The 19,222-nt window shown below is 52.8% G+C and overlaps 1 protein-coding gene across 6 annotated transcripts in view; it reads right to left on the reverse strand.

Moving 5' to 3' along the window:
- The window catches only part of Ptpmeg (protein tyrosine phosphatase Meg), a 329,222-nt gene that overhangs the window by 21,803 nt on the left and 288,197 nt on the right, over positions 1–19,222 (reverse strand). For all 6 annotated transcript variants that reach the window (XM_077698431.1, XM_077698433.1, XM_077698432.1 and 3 more), the window contains 2 exons: positions 3,163–3,411; positions 625–688 (listed from right to left, as the gene is read on the reverse strand). In XM_077698431.1, the coding sequence (XP_077554557.1) occupies positions 625–688; positions 3,163–3,411 (313 nt within the window). The remainder of the gene's footprint in view (positions 1–624; positions 689–3,162; positions 3,412–19,222) is intronic.

Consider the following 19,222-nt stretch of genomic DNA (forward strand, 5'->3'; position numbering starts at 1 on the left):
AAACCTCAAACTGGAGGATTTCGAGACTCAGCGGCACACAAGAAAGCGCAGTTCTATTAGGCGCACGAAACGGCGCCGGCAGAAACAACACGCAACATAGGACTCGCCTGCCCCTCCCCATTTCCAACTTTAAACTTCGGAACTCCCCCCCACCCCCTTTTTTTCCCAATAAACCCAATGATTAAGGCCATTAATGCGAGGAATAGAAAAAAGCGCTTCTTTCGATCAGCCGCAAGATTCCAAACTAAAAAGCTGTCCCAAGCTGTCGCTCAAGCTGCGAGAAGGACCTATAAACGGGGAATAAACTGCAGACGCCGGGACGGTCCGCTATAGTGGTCTCGAGTCTCACTCAGCCGAAAACGAAATCAAACTTTGCAAAACGTTCGCGCGGCAGCTCGCGCAGAATTCCGCGCAAAATTCAGAAAAATAACGCGAAATAATAATTCCTAGTCGAAGTCCAGCCCACCGTGCCTCACTTGACTACATCCGGGAGACTAACTTTAACTAATTAACCCCAACTCAATTCCCACCCACCACAAGTCCCCAGAGGCTATGAACTAAGATGCCTCTATAAGAAGAAAACAAAGACAGGGAAGAGACGAACGTGCGCGTATATGATCTCACCTTGTGCCTTGACGGTGAGCACGAGCTCGCCATTGTCCTTGGGCGCCCGGATGAGCTTGACCACCTGCGAGAGCCAGAGCGCCAGGCCGGGTCTCAGGCGACGCACGTACAGCACGCACAGCCACCGGGGCACGCAGCAACCTCCCGAATTGCCCGCAGGGGACGACGACGAAGAAGCGGGCGACGGGCCGGAGGCGGCGGAAGGGGGCACGCGGCGACTCCACGACGCCAGCACCGACGCGACGCTGGCACGCGCGCAGTTCATGCCGACGCCGCCGCGCGCACCGTCACTCGCAGCCAGCTGAGTCGCCGCCGCCGCCGCTCGCCATCGGAGCGCCTACTCGACGCGCACGGGCCCAGCATCGCCGCCCACGCAGGTCGGTCGGCGGCCCGGCCGCCGCGCGCGAAGAACAACCTGCCTTCGGGATACTCGACGCGGGAGTTTCAAAACCTCGGCGTTCTATCGCGGTCGGAGTCCTTTCTCAGGTCTCGTTCGAAGAAGACGGCCCGAAGGAAGAAAAGGGGAAAGAAGACGTCTTCCGGCCGCTAATGAGCGCCGCGAACGAGGCCACCAGCGCTACGCGCACCGCGCGGCGACGGATGCCACGGCCGGGCGACGACTACGACAAGCGGGCGGAGCGAACGGAGGGGGGAAGGGAGGGAGGGAGGGAGGCCCCGGGGCGCTCGATAACTGAACTGCGATGACCGCCGCCACACCGCGGAAAGAAAAGGAACGGAGGGAGTAGAAGGGGAGGAGGTGGGGAAGGTTCACCACTACTACTACTACCCACGCGAGCAGCAAGGAAGGCCGAAAGAAGAAGAGCCGGAAAGAGCGCAGCGCAGAGCGTCTCTCAGGAAACGCGGCATCAATATCGACGAGAGGGTCACAATCCACGGGGGAGGGGAAGGGAGAAAGCCGGCACCCAGAAGGAGTCAAGTCGAGCGAGAAACAGGTAGCGCGTCGCGTCGGGTTTCGTTCGCGCCTTGTTTGTTCTGGCGACGTAATTAAGCCTTGACGGAACTGCCGAGAACAAGGTCCGCGCACAGGACACCGCTCCAAGGAGAATTCCACTTCCTCTACCCTTCCCCTCCAAACTGTAAATGTGTGTGTGTGCGCGCGCGACATTACATACGTAGGCTGGCTCTTACTGTTCTCATATAGAACACGCTTCCCGTTTTCTTTTCTAAACTTAATTCGCCTCTGTAACAAAGCTGCATTTTAAAAGTGACTTCGTAATCACGGAGCTCGCGCTTGCGTGTACACATAAACGCATGCATGTATACACATACGCAAATATGCTATACTCTCGTTGTGGGGAGTTCTGATATTTACACAACTGTACCGTAAGGACGCCTCGCGCTGAGGCTTACGAGCCTATCCAGATTCAAGCTAAGAATTTATTTTACGAAGCGGAGCAAGACCGACGCGGACAACGGTTCCCATTTCAAATGCGTCGAAACATCAGCGCACGCACGTTTATCTCTTTCTTTACCCCTCCCCCCGTCTCTCCGCGGCCATGGAAGGCCAGCAATGAAACCTGTGAGGCCAGTGGACACGATTACGTATCCTAGTTAATTTCGCAAGCTGCTCGCAGCACTGTGGAGGAGACTACGCAGCTCTCCGCTAATCCGCCTCTAACTCGCCGCGTCGTACAACGGAGGCCGAGGCGGTTCCACCTGCAAAGTGGGGACGAAAACGTCCTTGCTACGCCCACTGTCGCTTCTCTTCAAGCCGACGTCCGTACAATGACGTCACGGTGAGTTAGACACGGACCCAGTGCTGCACTCAGTTCGTGAAAGTAGCCACAGATACAAGTACGCTGTCAGGTCTTCATCGAAAGCAGTGTCATGTGCAAACCATGCCGGAGAAGAGTCGGGACGCGGAAGAGAGGGACGCGCGTACACCTTGGCCTCGGGGGCGGCCAGCTGAAAAGGCGCCGCGAAGCGCGGATCGATGTCAGCAGCAGCGCAACTATAAGCACGGGGCAAGGGGGAGGGGGGGGCGGCAGCTGACTCACCTGGGGTCAAACTCCACGTGAGCGGAGCACGTGGAGCGAGAGGAGAGGGGGCTGTGTTCTTGCGGAGAGCTATCAATGGCGCTACCGCACTAGTCACTGACGGACAACTAGATGCATCGCGCGGGATCGCGAGTTGCGGGATCGCGAGTTGGATATTAGATCAACGCGCTCACCCCCAGCGCCCACGCACAAGAAACTTGAGAGGAGAGCGGGGGATCCAGGGTCAATAACTAAGGGGGATACTTAGAACTTTCTAAAAACGTGAAGGCGAAATCCTAGTTGGGCCTTCTGTCTGCCATGTGTTCTTCAACTTTGTGTTGAACTTTGCAGTCGCGCTCGTCATCACTTGACCAGTTCCGCTCGCTCGCCATCGCCAAAAGCCTCCTCCTGTATGACCCCGTCGATAACTTTACCTATCATGCTGCTTCCCCTTCACGGCGCGCGCTACCGTTTTCTCTACCTCGCATCGCGTCCCACAAAACGCAGAGATCTAAGCTCACTGGCGCGGATCAGCACGTACCTGTTCGTGCGAGAGGCCGGCGACGTCGCGTCCGTTGATGAGCAGCAGCTGGTCCCCTTCCCGGAGCCTGGGCGAGCAGGTGTCGGCGGGCGTGTGCGGCACCACGCGCGACACCAGGATCGGAAGGCTCTGGTCGGCGCCGCCCTTCACGTTGAAGCCGAAACGGCCCTCGGCGTCGGCGCGCATGCACACGCGCACCGCCGGCTGCTGGGAACCCTCGTCCGGCGCGGCCGCAGCAGAACCGTTCGCCTGCACGATCGAAGAGAACCTCCGTTGTAACGAAATATCGCTTTATACGAACTCCCGCTTCATCCCAAGTCTTTTGCGGTTCCAGCGAATTGGGAGCAAGTTGTAACTGCGTTTAACGAAATGCAGATCATAACGAATCCAGTTTCCTGCCCTGATGTGATTGCCACCAAGCCGATAAGGAAAATGGACACGAAAACGCCCACTGTGTACCGCTAAAGGAGGGAAGGCTGGCGCTCTCCTTTACAAACACCATTCCCCCACAGAGCAGCTACGTCAGCAACATCCGCGAGCACTCATTAGTGAATGCTTATCGCACCCTGAGCCACTTTCCAAGCCGTTGGAACCAGCTGTGTCCTAAAGGGACATGCGTGCTGCGAAAGTCTTCCCACACATTCGATACAAATACTTTTTCCCACGCGCATAAGCGACGGTGCGCACGCATTGGAAAAAAATCGAGTTAGAAACCCAACCTTCAAAGCTGAACAAGGGAAGGCAGATTAAGTCGTTAAATTGTTTGAAAAAAGTCCACCTCTTGAGATCGATCCTCGTTAAACAGGACTTTAAATGTGGCTGCCTCGCCACCAGAAGTAAACGCGACACAACCAGCAGACAGTTTTGAGAGCACTTGGGGAAAACTAGAATAATATATTCCGATTGCCCACGCAATATAGGCTAGGTCCTCAGTGCGCACCGATGTGCGCCGAGCAAATGCAGCCGCCAAGACACCGTGCGGTGAATATCATGTCAAAAGGTCGTGCATACCGGACGACGCCACTCGCCACCGCATTTTAAATACACCGAGTCCATGCTGGCCACACCACAGGCGTCTCCTAAACATCGACGCGACTCCGATCAACAAAGCACCAGAGAAGGCGCAGTGTCGAAGCTTTCGTCGACGTTAGATACAACCTCCGCCGAAACTTGCTACATCTTGCAACAGAGACGCCCGCACACACGCGAGCAGCGTCACAGAAATCGAATTCCACCGACGCTCTACGAAAATCGAAAAAAAAAAAAAAAGAGATGGCCGGAGGCTCACCCGCACAATGGTCTCGAATGCGCAGCACACATGCATGAACAGCCAGCCCGTAAGCACTTTACATACAACGCATACACACGCCGTTATATCAACTGCCCATATAGCAACCATACAGACCACGCCATAGCTCCAGGACCCGTACAGCGCTCGGAAGACGCGACAAACTCACCGGAAAAAAAGGCACAATTCGCGATGGGTTTCCGGGCACCAACCAGATCCGCTCGAAAGCCCATTCTGCCAATTCCCAGACCCACCGCGGTTTGGCGTAACATCCGCGTAACGGTAGCGACGTCAGGGGAAGATTCGACAACTGGTGAACGCTCACAGATAGAGTTGACCGGGAAAAAAAAGAAAGAAAAGAAAACTGGGCACTTATTGTGCGATATGTGAACGGCGAACGCACGGCAGTCTCGTGAAAAAAAAAAAAAAAAAAGCCGTTTCGAAAGCCGCCAGTATACGACAAAAATGATCCTTTCGGAGCCGACATGTTTACGAGCGGCCGCTTATACTAGGAAGGCGAAAAACGCGCGGGGAAAACGAAGCGTCGGACGCCCGGTTTCGATGAAAAAGTGTTCGCGGTGGCCAAACCTTCGACGACTTCCAGCTCCCGAAACGCGCACGCCAGAAACGTTCGCTCGAACGCGCAACAAACACCCGCGGACTAAGCAAGAAAGTACCACTGGGAGAGTTCGAAGAAGAAGAAGAAGGCGAGAAAGTACGCGTATTTATATGTACCGCACGGCTTTCTTCGTTTGGAGTTCGCCAAAAAAGAAAAAAGGAAAAGTTTCCAGATAAGAGGTGCAAGCAAGCGCCTCAATACCACGAGCGCCCGCAAATGCGCAACCGCTTTCTCGCAATGCAGGCATTCATTATACTGTACGCGCGTTCGCGGGAGCATTTATTCTCCTCTGCTATTCGCGCACGCACAGACCGCATATGATCATTAAAACATTCTGACTCCCCCCTCCCCCCCCCCCCCCCTCTCTCTCTCTCTCTCTCTCTCTCTCTCTCTCTCTCTCTCTCTCAAGCACGTACAGAAAAGACGGCGAATAGAGAACTCGAGCGGCATTCGACTGTTGCTCGTACCAGGCCAATGACACAAAACAAACAAGTTACTTTTGGAAGCGCCCACTCGAACAAAATGAAAACAGCAGCCAGGGATATCTGCCGGAAAGGATGCCGTTTTCCCGAGTGCTTTCGTTTCGTAGGAACATTCTTCCCCTCACCATTCCACACATTTTATTTTTGATCGTCCAGACAGGACCGCTGAGAATGGCAGTGCGTTTAAAAATGTCCCGTTTTCACCGCAGAGATTATTTTCCTCCCCCGTATACCAGCAACGCTCTTCAGAAAAAAGGAGTGCCGGCATACGGCTCGTCTTCGCGCGTGTTGTACGGAAAGCGTCCGAAATAGCGGGACAGCCAAGCAGCGCGCACTCGCGACGGGAGAAAAACAAGCCGTTTACGCAGAGCGGCGCTAACGTTTCCCACTCCGTTCCGCAGCATCCGCAGGAAAGAAGAAGAAGAAGATGCGGAGGAGAGAAGAAGAGGCGAGACGAGACCCAAGGAGGAAACGGCGATTCACGATGCAGTCAAGCACGCACGGGGGACGACTAAACGAGGAAATTAGATGAAAAGAAGAGGTGCAAGAGGAGTAGGAGGAGGAAAAGAAGAGAATACTGGAGGCAGGGCTTCTTCTTTCACGAGTCCGTTGCGCGCAGTTCAGGAAGCGCGCAAGGGCATTCACCACGGTTATCAATAAGGGACTCAAAGAGAGTTCCGCAGAAGAAGCACGCGAGGGGGATAAAAAAAGGCCGCGCTGCGTGCACGCTTTCAGTCATTCTATTTTTTTTTTTTTTGCTGCACTTATAGCTTGAGAGCCACTGGTTTGTATGCCCGGTTTAACGGTGTGACGAATGAACGCTTCTTCCCCCGCTGTCCAGTAGTTCCGCACAGGGCGCTTTAAAGCGGCAGTTAAGTGAACGCAAGCGGAGTATTAAGTGTGCCACGTCTGTTTGTTTGACTGTTTTGTTTTTTCTCCCTCCCTTTTATAGGCACGCATCCACGTCAAGCATGGCAGGCGTACCAGGTAAGAAGGAACCGGCGCCACCGTCTTGACGCGCACGCACTAACCCACCGGTTCTCAACTATGGAGTTGGCGTCCCGTTTTTGACTTGAAGAAGCGATGGACATTACGGGAGGAAAAGGGAGTGTTGACAAACATGAGAGATACACTGAGCGAGATTTGCGCTCGTGCACAAGTATTACGCTCTTCTTGCGCGCGAATGGTTATCTTGCACAGCTTCGGTGTCGTGCAAAAAAGCCAACCCAACGGCTCACGCCGTGTGAAGAGGCCACGCTGATCTCAATGCAAAGCCAAGCTCCTCCAAGAAACGTTTGAGGGAAACGAGACGACACGGGTGATGAGAGGTGTGCGCTGCGCACGCGCAGCTAAGACTTCGATGACGTCACATACCACCACAGGAATGTCAGAATTCCGCTACTACCACAAGGTCGCGGTGTCGGCTCATGGACGTGCACCACAAAAACCGCTCGGATGAGAAAGATTTCAGCGCACGCAAACGAACCTCGGGTTGTCAAAATTAACCCGCAGCGTTCCCTTCCAGCGAGCTTCGCCGCCAAACTAAACCTTAGCTGAGCGCGTTAAACAACAACCTTGACCGCACTCGACAGCCAGGGTGCATCTACGACGGTAGTTCAAGGGTAGTGGTACGACATACAAGTCACGTGACAACGGTGCTTACGCTCGCGCAGCATCTCGAACCTCTTCACGTCGCACACTCCGGCGCCGTTTTTACGTAGCCCAACACTGCCCGACGCGGAAGAAAACAGCCTCGTTTTCGACGCTGAAGCTTCGCTATAATTACAACAGCCACTAGGCCGTCACAAATTGCCGACGGAAACAACGGAGAATGGAAGGGGGGAGAAGAAACACAACAGACGCCTCGGTTCTTCGAAAAAGGAGCGTAAAGAAACTCAAAGGTTGAAAACAAAGAATTCCTGGAACGGAGATAAACGTACTTAAGCGAGTTCAGGGAAACGCAACTCCAGATTGGAGGCACGACACGGGGGAGGAGAAGCTCGGGGGAAGTGGAGGGGGGCTTTAACGCCGGATCTGGCTTGTCTCGTGGACGCGTACGAGCTTTCGAGTGAGACGCGACCTCGGACGCTCACCCAGGCGAGCCTCGAACGAGGAAACTGCGCGGCGTTCGCTGGGATTACGTCTAATCCCCCGTGCTCCTTTCAGGATTTTAAAGGGACACTACGGGATCAACAACTTCTTTTGTTGTAAATGAAAGAACACGCGTCTCGCTGCCCAATCGGCTGTCGTTAGACGGCCAATGATGCCTTGTTTGGTGAAGAATAAATAATTCGGGCTGGCATTTCTCTTTCCCGTTTCGCTTCCATTGTTTCGTGACGTGAATTCAGAGCACGTCACAAAGCGCACAGAGCGAGCCGGGGCCCTACTTTCGACTTTACTCGATCGTGCCCATCTTCCCGGAAGCCTGTTCCTATCGGCTCCCAAGTTCGTCGCAATCAGAAAGGGTCTTTTTGACGCCATCTTTCCGACGTCAAAGTTGCTCACCAAGCTCCGCCCCCTGCCGCCCTTGGTGAAGCTTTCATTGGATGTACTCCCGTCTGCGGGCTGGCGTAGAAAATTACCGCGCAACTGACCAGCGAGGTTGTCTGTCATCTCGTTCCAAGCCGATTGTGCTAATAACCTGATTTTGCCCCTGACTGTTGCGCATAGATTAACTAGTGATGTCAGTAGGTACGGTACGCGCACTCACCTTCAACCACACGCACGCATCTTCTGACGACGCTTATACGAAAGGCAAGAGATTTCAACAAAATCGAAACTCTGAGGCATCATATTTTAAATGCTTGCAAGCTGATGATCATGTCTTTTGAAATGCGCGTGACCGGCAAAAGTTGCCGCGCACATTTATTTTACAGCTCAACTTCGGCCGGCTATTAGTGGCGCCGGCCGCGGCTGTTCCACGCGAATGACATACTCGGTTGGAAGGCACCCATAACTGCAGCCCTCACTCTTAGCGTTTACACAGCGTTGCCTCCATCGCGTCCTCTACGCGGGGCCACGTGTCGAAACCTTGCGCCGTTCCGCGTAGGGTTAACGGTCTCCTCCATCCATCACTCAGCCATGCGACGCCGCAAAGCCCCCGGCCGACGGAGGAACCCTATCCGTCGCAGCACACGACCCGATTCCCCGCGCGCTTGAGCAACATTCGCAACTTTGCCCAAGCCACGCGCGTTCCGCTGCGAAGAGAAGAATGCGCTTTGCACGAAGAGAAAGAAGATGCGGCTCCCCTCCTTTTGGCGCCATCACGAAGCGCGAGTAACGCGTACGCCCACAAAGCCAGTTCCGAAAACTCCCGCCTTATGCGGGAGCAGAAAGGCGGGTTCCCGCGAAAAGCAGATCGGATGAGCGTGCGCGTGAACGCCTCCTCTGCGTAAGAGGTCGCCAGCTTCCCCATCTACCCTTATTTGCGCTAAGCCCCGAAGGCTCACCATCCGGCTAAACGAAGGAGCGAAGCGTGCGTCGAGAAAATTACCAGAAACAATATAATTAAAAAAAAGAAGTCAAGAACAAGCGTTTAATTAGGAAGTCGGGAAATTGGACTTAATTCATTCAGCTTTGTTAAACAAAAATCAACGCTAAGAACGTCGTCGAAGAGAGGCGAGACAAAAGCATACACCAAATTAAATGACCTGGAGCTGTTCCAAGGCTAACAGAAGCAAAAGGACTCCACAGGTGGTGCACGAGCCATGCGAACGCGGGAAAATTGAATTGAGCAAACCCAATGCACCGTAATGAGATTTGTATTCAGGCTGTGCCTGACATTTGAAATTGTCCTGCTTTGTATTGAGAACTGCACTCCATTTGTTTTCGACTAGTGAACTAGGTACCGGCACTCACCTACGGGGCAGAAACTTGGAGGCTCACTAAGACGGTTCAACTTAAATTGAGGACGACTCAGCGAACAGTGGAACGCAAGATGATAGATGTAACGTTAAGGGACAAGAAGAGAGCGGAGTGGGTCAGGGAACAAACGCGTGTTAATATTAGTAGAAAATAAGAAGAAGAAATGGACGTGGGCAGGGCATGTAATGCGAAGGCAAGGTAACCGTTGGTCATTAAGGCTAACACAGTGGATCCCTCGAGAAGGCAGTCGTGGCAGGGGGCGGCAAAAAGTTAGATGGGCAGATGAGATCAAGAAGTTTGCGGGGATAAATTCGTCGCAGTTGGCACAGGACCAGGATAATTGTAGATCTATGAGAGAGGCCTTTGCCCTGCAGTGGGCGTAGATAGGCTGGTGATGATGACGATGATGATGATGATCAGTGTACTAGGTTTACCTTTGTTGTGTAACTGTACTACACTTGTAATTCCTCTACTGATGATTGACTTGCTGCTCTGTGTGATAAGGTGGCCAGGGCTCTTCAAGCTGTCTCAGCAGTTTTTTTTCCTGGTCTTGCAACATGGTTGACCAATAAACTCAATTGTCAATCATGGAAGGAGAGGGAGGGGAAGGAGAGTGGAGGCAATTACGACGCAGAGGCGGCTTTCGATGGCATCAGCAGCTAAGCAGGCAGATACGCAACCAATCTTCCCTTAATTTCACTTAACCGTTCGAGGAAACCAATTTCGAGCACCCACGCACGTGTGACGCAAAACGAAAAAGGCAGGTCATCATATCTCTCGGCGGCGTTACGTCGCATAATGCCGCCCCCGCGGTGTCGGCCGAGGGGAGATAAAATAACCTGGAAATCTGACAGGATGCTGGCGAGACGACGGTGCTCGAAACACCCCCGAGGGTTTTAATGCGTTCGTCGTCGCGGATGACAAGACCCATCCTGCCGCGAGAGATATGAAGGGGCAGGAGAGAAATAAAAGAGAAAAGTAGAACGACGGGCCGCGATGGGTTTGCGATTTCTCAGAACGACGACGAGAGAGCTTGATTCGCATCGAAAACTCAACAAGGAACGTGGGCGGGCAGCGGGATTAGCGCGTACGAATTTCCCCACGCCGCCTACGAGGAGGCCGCTGAAGGTGACTGACGAAAAAGGGAGTGTAGTTGTGAAGGCTCGGGAGGCGCCTTAACAAGCTCCCAGAAAAGCATCCACGTGGGCGTGCAATTTGGCGGAATTTTCTTTATTGCATTTTTAGAATGTGACAGGACTATACGGTACACGCACACAGCCTGCAATTATGGCGAAAACTGGCGTTCATCTCATTTCATGAAAACAACGAAATCGCGCGGATCTCACGCCCCGTGGGAATTTGTGTTAGGGCGAAGCCCTTTTTTTTTGTTTGACTGCCTGGCTGGCCTGGCTGCCTTTGCGTACACGCTGATTTGGACACAATCATCGCGGTGCCAACGACTGCAGTGACGTCACACAAGCTTGCAATGTCTTTCAGTTAGCCCACGCTTCAAACAGTTGATGTTTACTCCTTAAAACGTTATTATCGTTTTTTTTTGTTCTTCCACCATGTGGGCGTGTTAAACCTACCAAACAATTGGCTAATGTAGCCCCAGTGACTGGCCAGTGCGTCATCATTTTCGACGCCAGCAAATGGGCGGAGAAGATGGTGCCAGAAAAGCGACACTTTCCAAAGCACGTTTCTCGTCGTCAAATGGGTGCACGTCGACCGGAAGAACTCGAAACACGGCCTATACGCTTTCTACATTTCAATGAAATAGGGTAATTAGACAATGTTTACAACTCGCTTCGACGTCTCTACTGCTATAGTCCGGATGTCCGGACTACTATCGTCCCCTGTCTCTCACCGATGGAATCACTCGTGCAGAAGCAGCTGTAATCAAAAGGCGAACACAAATAGTGTGTGCGTGTGTGTGTCAGATATATATATATATATATATATATATATATATATATATATATATATATATATATATATATATCGAGAGAGAGAGAGAGAGAGAGAGAGAGAGAGAGAGAGAGAGAGAGAGAGAGAGAGAGAGAGAGAGAGAGAGAGAGAGTTCAAGGGGTGAGCTTAGCGAGCCCTCGCAGCGAGTGACCAATAGCTTACTACTAGCTCGGCTCAAACACAGGCAGCTAAGTGGCAACGCCTGCGAAAACGGCCCCGAGCTTCAGGGACGCCGGAGAAGGCAGAAAGTGACAAGGGTGTCGAGAAAATGAACCTTCAAGCAAACGCCCTCCCCGCGCATGACGAGAGCACTCGCTTGCTGCGCAATCCGTTTGCCGAGAACCATTCGTCCTTCGCCTCGGGCTCGACCTCCAGTCCGTCCATGCATCAATCAACGCGGCCACGACGACGTCCCGTCAGCGCATGCAGACAGACGGCCCGAGACCGCGCGGAGGAAAACCCGCACCGTCTGCCATTTACCCGAGAGGGTTAACGCCGCAGGCAGAAGTGTAAGTGATTCCCTCCTCTTGGTTGGCTTAAAGGCATTGCGCTGCTCAGCACGAGTTCGCCCGTTCTCCGCCAGTTTGTGGGAGTAGGGATATACTTGAAATGTACGCGACAAAGACAGAGGGGACGGGGGGAAGCTGACGTCTCAATTATTCTGGAACTCTCAACGCGCCGCACCTCATGACTACTGGCGTGCTTCGCTGCATAAAACTCTCTCTCTCTCTCTCTCTCTCTCTCTCTCTCTCTCTCTCTCTCTCTCTCTCTCTCTCTCTCTCTCTCTCTCTCTCTCTCTCTCTCTCTCTCTCTCTCTCTCTCTCTCTCTCTCTCTCTCTCTCTCTCTCAGGGGTACGCGTGCACGCAGACACCTTATGATGCTCGTTTCACCTGAGGCGTCAAAAAAGGAATTAAGAAAATTTATAAGCGCGCGAAAGACAAAAGAGACTCAAACTGTCCATGCATCTTTCACACGCTTTATAACAATTAGGAAGGTGTCAACGGGGCGACTGGATCGAAAAACAAATTCCACTACGAGGTCAAACAAGGATGCGCACACTCTTTAGAAACAGCCTACAAAATTCACTCATATGTTTGCGGGCAATTACTTTTACTAAAACAGCGAACATTGCATAAAACAGTGTCGAAAAAAAGAAATCACAATAGCTAAGAATACTCTAAAGACTTATCATGCGTCTCCTGTTCCTTACACCAGAAGGCTTAAGTAATTAAAAGGCATCTGGCACACTGACGAAATGAATGCTACAACTTTTGTACCGGGAGCGTAAAACCCAAAAAAACCAAATTCATGTCGAAAAAAAAAAAAAAAAAACGGGCTCCACCACAAACAAACAAACAAACGAACAAAAATAAACAGAAGAAGATTAACTGGCTGATAATTCTTCTACATTATTTCGCCGATAGCGCCGCTCAAGTGGCGCGCCCGGCAATTTTTCGCCCAAGCTCACAGGTCGGCAGAGACGGCCGTTGAAGAATGCGGAAGGGGTGGGCCCTTCGCCGCGCGGCGCATCGCGTGCACACAGGCTCGCGAGCAGGGAGAGCCCGGTGGCCCGTTACTAACACACGCCCGACCGCCGAGAATGCACGAGCAAAGCCAACAAATCCGAAGAGAAAAGCCCATCCAAGTGACACGACTCGATTACCGGCTCTCCCAGCTCGCCGGCCGGCCGGCTCCAACGCCGCAGCGGCCGCTGACCGTAAGACCCGCCACGCCAATCATCACGCCGCAAAGGTGTGTGTGTGTGTGTGTGTGTGCGGTGAGCGAACGGGAAGGACGAAACGAAAAGCAAGAAAACTGGGCCAAATCTAGCGGCCACATTTGCTTGTTCATTCGTGCCAATGCCTTCTTGATTTTCGGAGCTCCCTCTCCCTCTCGGCTAACTTCGACCCTGCCCAAGCTCGGCTCCGACGGCGGCGGCGGCTCAGTGGAGCGTTCGCTTCGTCGGGCTTGAGGTTTGAGTGAGCTAGAATCGGGTCCAAGTGGGTCGCAAAGCCGCGATAATGGCTGCCGCCGGCTGCGGTGCGCGCGCGTGCCAAGACGGAGCGGAACGCCCCGAAGCTTTCGACGGTGCACCGTGAAGACGACGGTGTGCGCCTGCCTTCGCGAGGGGAACAGGCGGCGGCGGCCGTGTTTTGCCGCGCGTTCAGTCATCGCCCCGGCCGCGTGCCGACCCCGAAGTGAACCACGATGTCACATCTCGAAAATAGACGAACGAAACCGAAAATACGCAAAGCAGGCGCGATCAGGCACGACGTAGCGGAGCGATGGAGTTTTCAGCACACAGGGTGTTCGCGAGGAGGAAACGAAGCGATGGCTTGACCGTTGCGGAATAAAGTACATTAAGGATAATTCGCGGTGAGTACCTGAGCCCTCCCGCACCCCGCAACCTCCCTTACAATTACCCGAACAAAGTCGCAGCCCGTGCACGCACGTCGCCGAGCAACCCTCGTTTAGCCACGTGCGCTGCTGCGAGCACGAGGTCGTGGGTTCGATTCCCGGCCGCGGCGGCCGCTTTTCTGATGGAGGCGAAAAGCAAGAACGACCGTGTGTACGAGATTTCGGCGCACGTTGAAGATCGCCAGGTGGTCAAAATTAATCCGGAGCCCTTCACTACGGCGCGCCTCATCACCTGCGTTGCGTCAGCCCGTTAAACCCTACAATCATCAATCGTTTAACCACATCACGCTCACCCGTCCCTACGTCCCACAACACTGTCTGCATAGCGGAGAATGCACCACAGTACGTCATATGTGGGCCTACAAATTTGACCCTTTCGTTCTCACCCCCTCCCCCAAACAGTTCGACTAGAAGCAGCGCTGGGTTGTTCAAACCTGGATATGCAGAGCGAACTCGGGGGCTCGGTCGGGCAGCCATAGTCGCCGAAGTCGGCCACCGCGCTGCACTAACTCTTCGTTTGACGAAGTTCTCGTCCAGCAACGCTTACAGCGTTAGGGCACCTGTTTTAAGCCATAGAGTCTGAGTTGACAGTTCTTGAACGCTTGATCAAAGTCCCACTTTCGCCAACACGAAACGCAAGCGCGAGAGCAGAGCTCGGGATCACACCCGAGCTCTGCCGCTAGGCTTTCGTAGAAAAGCTCGAGCTTCACACCAAGAAGCGTAAGCCCCCCGAAAAACTGTCTAGGCGCCGTCCCCTTTTAAAGACGATAGTCTTTCTTGAGCTATTTAACCCCGAAAATTTGTCTGTCTGTCGGTATGTTCCTGTCCGTCTGTCCGCCAATTCAGCCTTCCGGCCAACAGTTAAAATAACCCCTGAACGAGATGTTTATATAACCAAAAAACATTTAAGAACTCCAAAATCTGGAAACTACACTTCACACTGCCTACATTGTTGAGCTAAGAGAAAACATAAGGCATGGTTGAGGCAAAACATCCATGCACAAATGATACTCCCAGTGTTCTTTTAATTGATAATAAACGCGTGTGGGTATTTGCGATACCAAACAAAATATACCTGTTGAAAACAATGTTTTGACTACACCCCCCTCCAAAAAAAAAAAAAAAGCTCGCGCAAGCCTGGACCTCGTGGGGCGGTGTTCAAAGTTCAGCAGTAACAAAAGGTCCCAGTGGGTGGCGCGAGCAGCGGAAGGCGGGAAATTGAATTGACTTTAGCAAACCTCATCCGTGTTTATCTTGGGTGGATCGGAAGGGAGGGGAACAGCACGAGAAGTAGGCAGCGGGCAGAAGAGAGGAATTTATGTGGCAGGGGCGTCTCTCGACGACATTTGCAGCAAAGTGAGCCGATATGCAGCCAACTTCTTGTTTCTGGTGCAGGCAGCCACCGCCGTACCTGTTCCGACATCATCCTCGCTGCATTAGGAGATGCCTGCTGCTGCTTTCTGGCGAAGGAAGATGACTGCAGGCGCTTCCCGGACGACGAAGCGTCAGAGCCCAGCGATTCGGTGCTGCCCACGGGGCCATTCCCGCTTCCGCGCCTACGCTCCCCATCTTCGTCCTCCTCTTCCGCAAGAGTGCTTTCCTCAGCGAGAGAGTCTTCCTACGAACGAGTAGCCATCTCGTATGCTGAGTCAGCGCCGACAAACGCGTAAACATTCCACAAATGTCTGCCCGCTAGGAACGAGAAAGAGTCGCGAGCTGCAATCTGAATTCGTTATAAAAGGCACTGCGTTAAAAGCAGGGACGACTTCCTGTACAGGCACCGGGGGGAGCGTGAAAAACGTCGAGTAAAGCTGAAATTCGAATAAGGCGGTCACGCTACAACGAGGATTTACCTTTGATTGATTAATTGATTATGGGGTTTTAACACGCCGACGCTACACAGGCGACGAAGCGCGCTGTAGTGGAGGGCTCCGGACTAATTTCGTTAACGTGCACGTTAACCGGCACGGTGCACGTCAACCTGGGGATCGTTAACGCGCACTGAAATCTCGAACACAACGGGCGTTTTCGCTTTTCGTCTCCATCGGAAAAGCGGCCGCCGCGGCCGGGAATAGAAGCATTTTCCTTGGGCTCAGAAAACGAGGGTTTACTGATGTTTCCGTTTCACGGCGCAGGAACATCAAGGTGGGCTCTTATGCGAGTGTGGCTCCGCTTTACAGGCTATATTAAACAGAACCACGGCTCATGCATCTTTCGCAAGTCGTCCAGCAACGCTTACAGCGTTAGAGCGACGGGCAAGCCCTGACCACCGGGGTGGCATGCTCCGCGAGTCATTTTCGGCAACACGATGTACGAAACCAAGCGCAAGTAAAGTGGGAATAAAACTATTTGTAGCAACGAAAAAAAACACGAATACACCCGCCTGACTTTTGCCGAAAATTCGCCTTAAAACAACTTTTTTTTTTAGCGCATCAATTGCAATAGCATGTAAGATAGTAAAAAGGATGAAAGATTGTACCGATTATTTTGTTGTATAAGTTTTAGCTCCTCTGGGTTGTTGCTGTTTTTCGTCGGTTTTTTTTTTTTTCCTTTTTTGTGCTCTTCTCCTCTTATTCTTCTATTATTACCACTGTATAATGACGTACCACCGTCCCGACCGCTGCTGCATAGTCAACTTCGGTTGACTTTATAGGGTTGTTAGTTTCCTGAGGGGGTGCGGACCCAGTCAAGCCGACCATGTCAAGGCTTTTTGTCCGTGCTTCCAACATCGCGGACAACGATGTTGAATAAAAAAATGATTTGATTTGATTTGAATAACTCGCACTACAAGCCAAAAAGGCGTACGCCGCCGAGAATCGGGATCGGCCTTTTCTTGTTCCTGTGGGGGATGCCGCAGCCGTACCTGTTCCGACATCATGCTCTCTGTACGGGGACGAGAATGCTGCTTTCTGGAGGAGGTAGACGACGGGCGACGCCTTCCGGACGACGAAGCGTCGCTGTTCCCAGACTCGGCGTTGCCCATGGAGTCACTATTGCCTGCGCGCCTACGCTCCGCATCGTCGTCTTCCTCGTCGCCCCTTCGGTCCCACCACCAGTAGCGCAGAGAGCTGCGCTGGAAGCCTCCTGCGCGTTGCTGCTGCTGCTGCTGCCGCTGCTGCTGCTGCCTCGACGGCACCGGTTCGGAGTGGCCGTGCTGGCGGCGGCGGCAGGACCAGCAGCGCATCAGCACCGCCGCGGTCTCCTCGGGCACCCAGCTCAGACGGGCCGGGTCCGTGCGCCGATACGCCATGCCTTCTTCTAGGACCGCAGGTACACGCACAAGTGCCGACACACACTTCACCTTTCTCCACTCAGCCTCACTTCACGTTCTTTTCTATTCTCTCCGTGTCCACGATCAAGGGTTCCACAAATGCAGGTGTCCTTGAAGCTAGGTGGCATGTTCCAAGCTGAGCGCGATCCAGGCGTCGCCAGTCCCGTCACGCAGCGGAAATCCACAGATGGGCATCTTTGCAGAGGGGGGCAAAAGAGCCCGACGACCCGAACACTTGGAAGGAGGACCCGAACGTACGAAACGGCCCGAGGAAACGAGCGAACCCAGGCCGCGTGTATGCGCACGGGTACAGTGGACGAGGCGGAGTGATAGGAGGTGGTGAAGCCAGCGGCGCCCATATCTATATGGTATTAGGCGCAACGCGGCTGATACGGGCTGTATACTACCCCCGCACAAGAGTGTACGAAAGGACGCCACTCGCCTTTGTCGCGGGGCATCGTAAAGGCGGGAACGGTACTTTTTTTTTTGTCTTTGTTCTCCTGCTTCGACGCGCAGCATAAGGAGAGCCACAAGGTGACAGTGGACGCTGGCACTGCGACGAACGCACGTGCGCAATCAAACCGCCCTGCAGATGATAGCGTGCACAAAGAAAGTGAAGATCGCCGTGCAGTTGACGATCTGTCGGACCTGCGATGGCAAGAGCGTTTGGATTGAATTGGATGCCGTACTGACTGTCTCCCAACTACGACCTCTTCCGCAACACAGTGTTGTTATTGAAAGGGACAGTGAAGTGAATCCCCAAAACTTCTGTCCTTGTTTGTATTGTATAGACTGACGCAAATGAACATACTTTTCATCGTTCATCCCGTCGACAAAGCAGTGTTTAATATACAATGCCTGAAGAAGAAATAATACCATTTGACATTTGCAGCGGCAGCAGCAACTAACAGCAGTGACGCGCATACGGGATGCAATGTAACTGGACGATGTCCAAGATTAGCATTCAAACCAGTTTCGGTTTCGGTTCTGGTTCTGTTAAACAACATGCTTGGCATCCGACGTCATCGTTGGGTGGACATTCTCGATAACTTAATCATCAGCATACCACGCTTCTGCCATGTCGGCTGTAAAATGCGTCAGATAAGCCTGCCAGCATGGCTTGGAATCGTAACAATCACTAGCCGAGGCATACGCAGTGGATGAACGATCTCCGCGCCACCGGAGGCGCGATGCGCTTTGCTCCCCCCAACACCATTTCTTTGGAGCTTGCCTGGCTCGTGCCTGTATCGTAAGAGGCGTGTTCGCACCAGGCCAATGGTGGGCTGATTCGGCACTGAGCCCGCAAGCTGTAGGTGCTCATCGCAACACCACGCCAACGAGAACTCGCCAGGACGTCAGTGTCAGTCTCCACGCGTTCTGCGAACTCGCTCGTAGAGCAATGAATGTTACAGCGCAAAAATGGTGAATTCAGTATAGAAAATATCACCCAAAAACAAATAAACCAACTTACAAAAAACATGCAATATCAGAGATTCGAACTTGCGAATTGCAAAACTGCACGTAATGCTTCATACACTCAGTCATAGGCCAGCGCTGCCAGGAACGGAAATATAAAATATATATAGTATGGGCCTGTTCACATTTTTATTTAGTTTTAGCATTTCAAACAGCTCAGATGGCTAATTCTCGGATAACGCTCGTGCAGTAAGCGTCCCCAAATTCCCACAAATATCTCATTTCTAGAGACTGCATTCCTTCGACAGAAAAGTGATCGCAAATGTGTGGTAGTACTGCTGACCGCTGCAGTTCATCCAGCGCAAAAAGAGCTTCCCGCACCTTGCTTTGACGCTGTACAATAAAAGTTTCGGTTGATTTTAATTCCTTAACTTCGCTGACTCTTTTCCCGCCTTTAATTGGCCTTAGATTTTTTCTACTAGCGTAACGGCACACATCGTGTCGTGGCTCAGTTTCAATTGAGCGAACGAATTGCGCCGACCCTGGGCCGACTGATTCTGTCGGAGGGTCGGCAAGCCGTGCAGTAGCGCAGTGAAGCCAATCCATCTCGATTGAGCGTCATACGAAGCGTCATAGGAAATCGGCAGGGAGGGTGAAGAGAGGAGGACAGCACTTCCGAATTGATTTTCCTAGTGAATAAAGTCGCGAAAACGCAGCGAGAGCGGTCGAAACA

The sequence above is a fragment of the Haemaphysalis longicornis genome, unplaced genomic scaffold (genome assembly GCF_048455015.1).
Source record: "Haemaphysalis longicornis isolate Haplotype H1 unplaced genomic scaffold, Haemaphysalis longicornis Haplotype H1 scaffold_2, whole genome shotgun sequence".
NCBI classification, from domain to species: Eukaryota; Metazoa; Arthropoda; class Arachnida; order Ixodida; family Ixodidae; genus Haemaphysalis; species Haemaphysalis longicornis.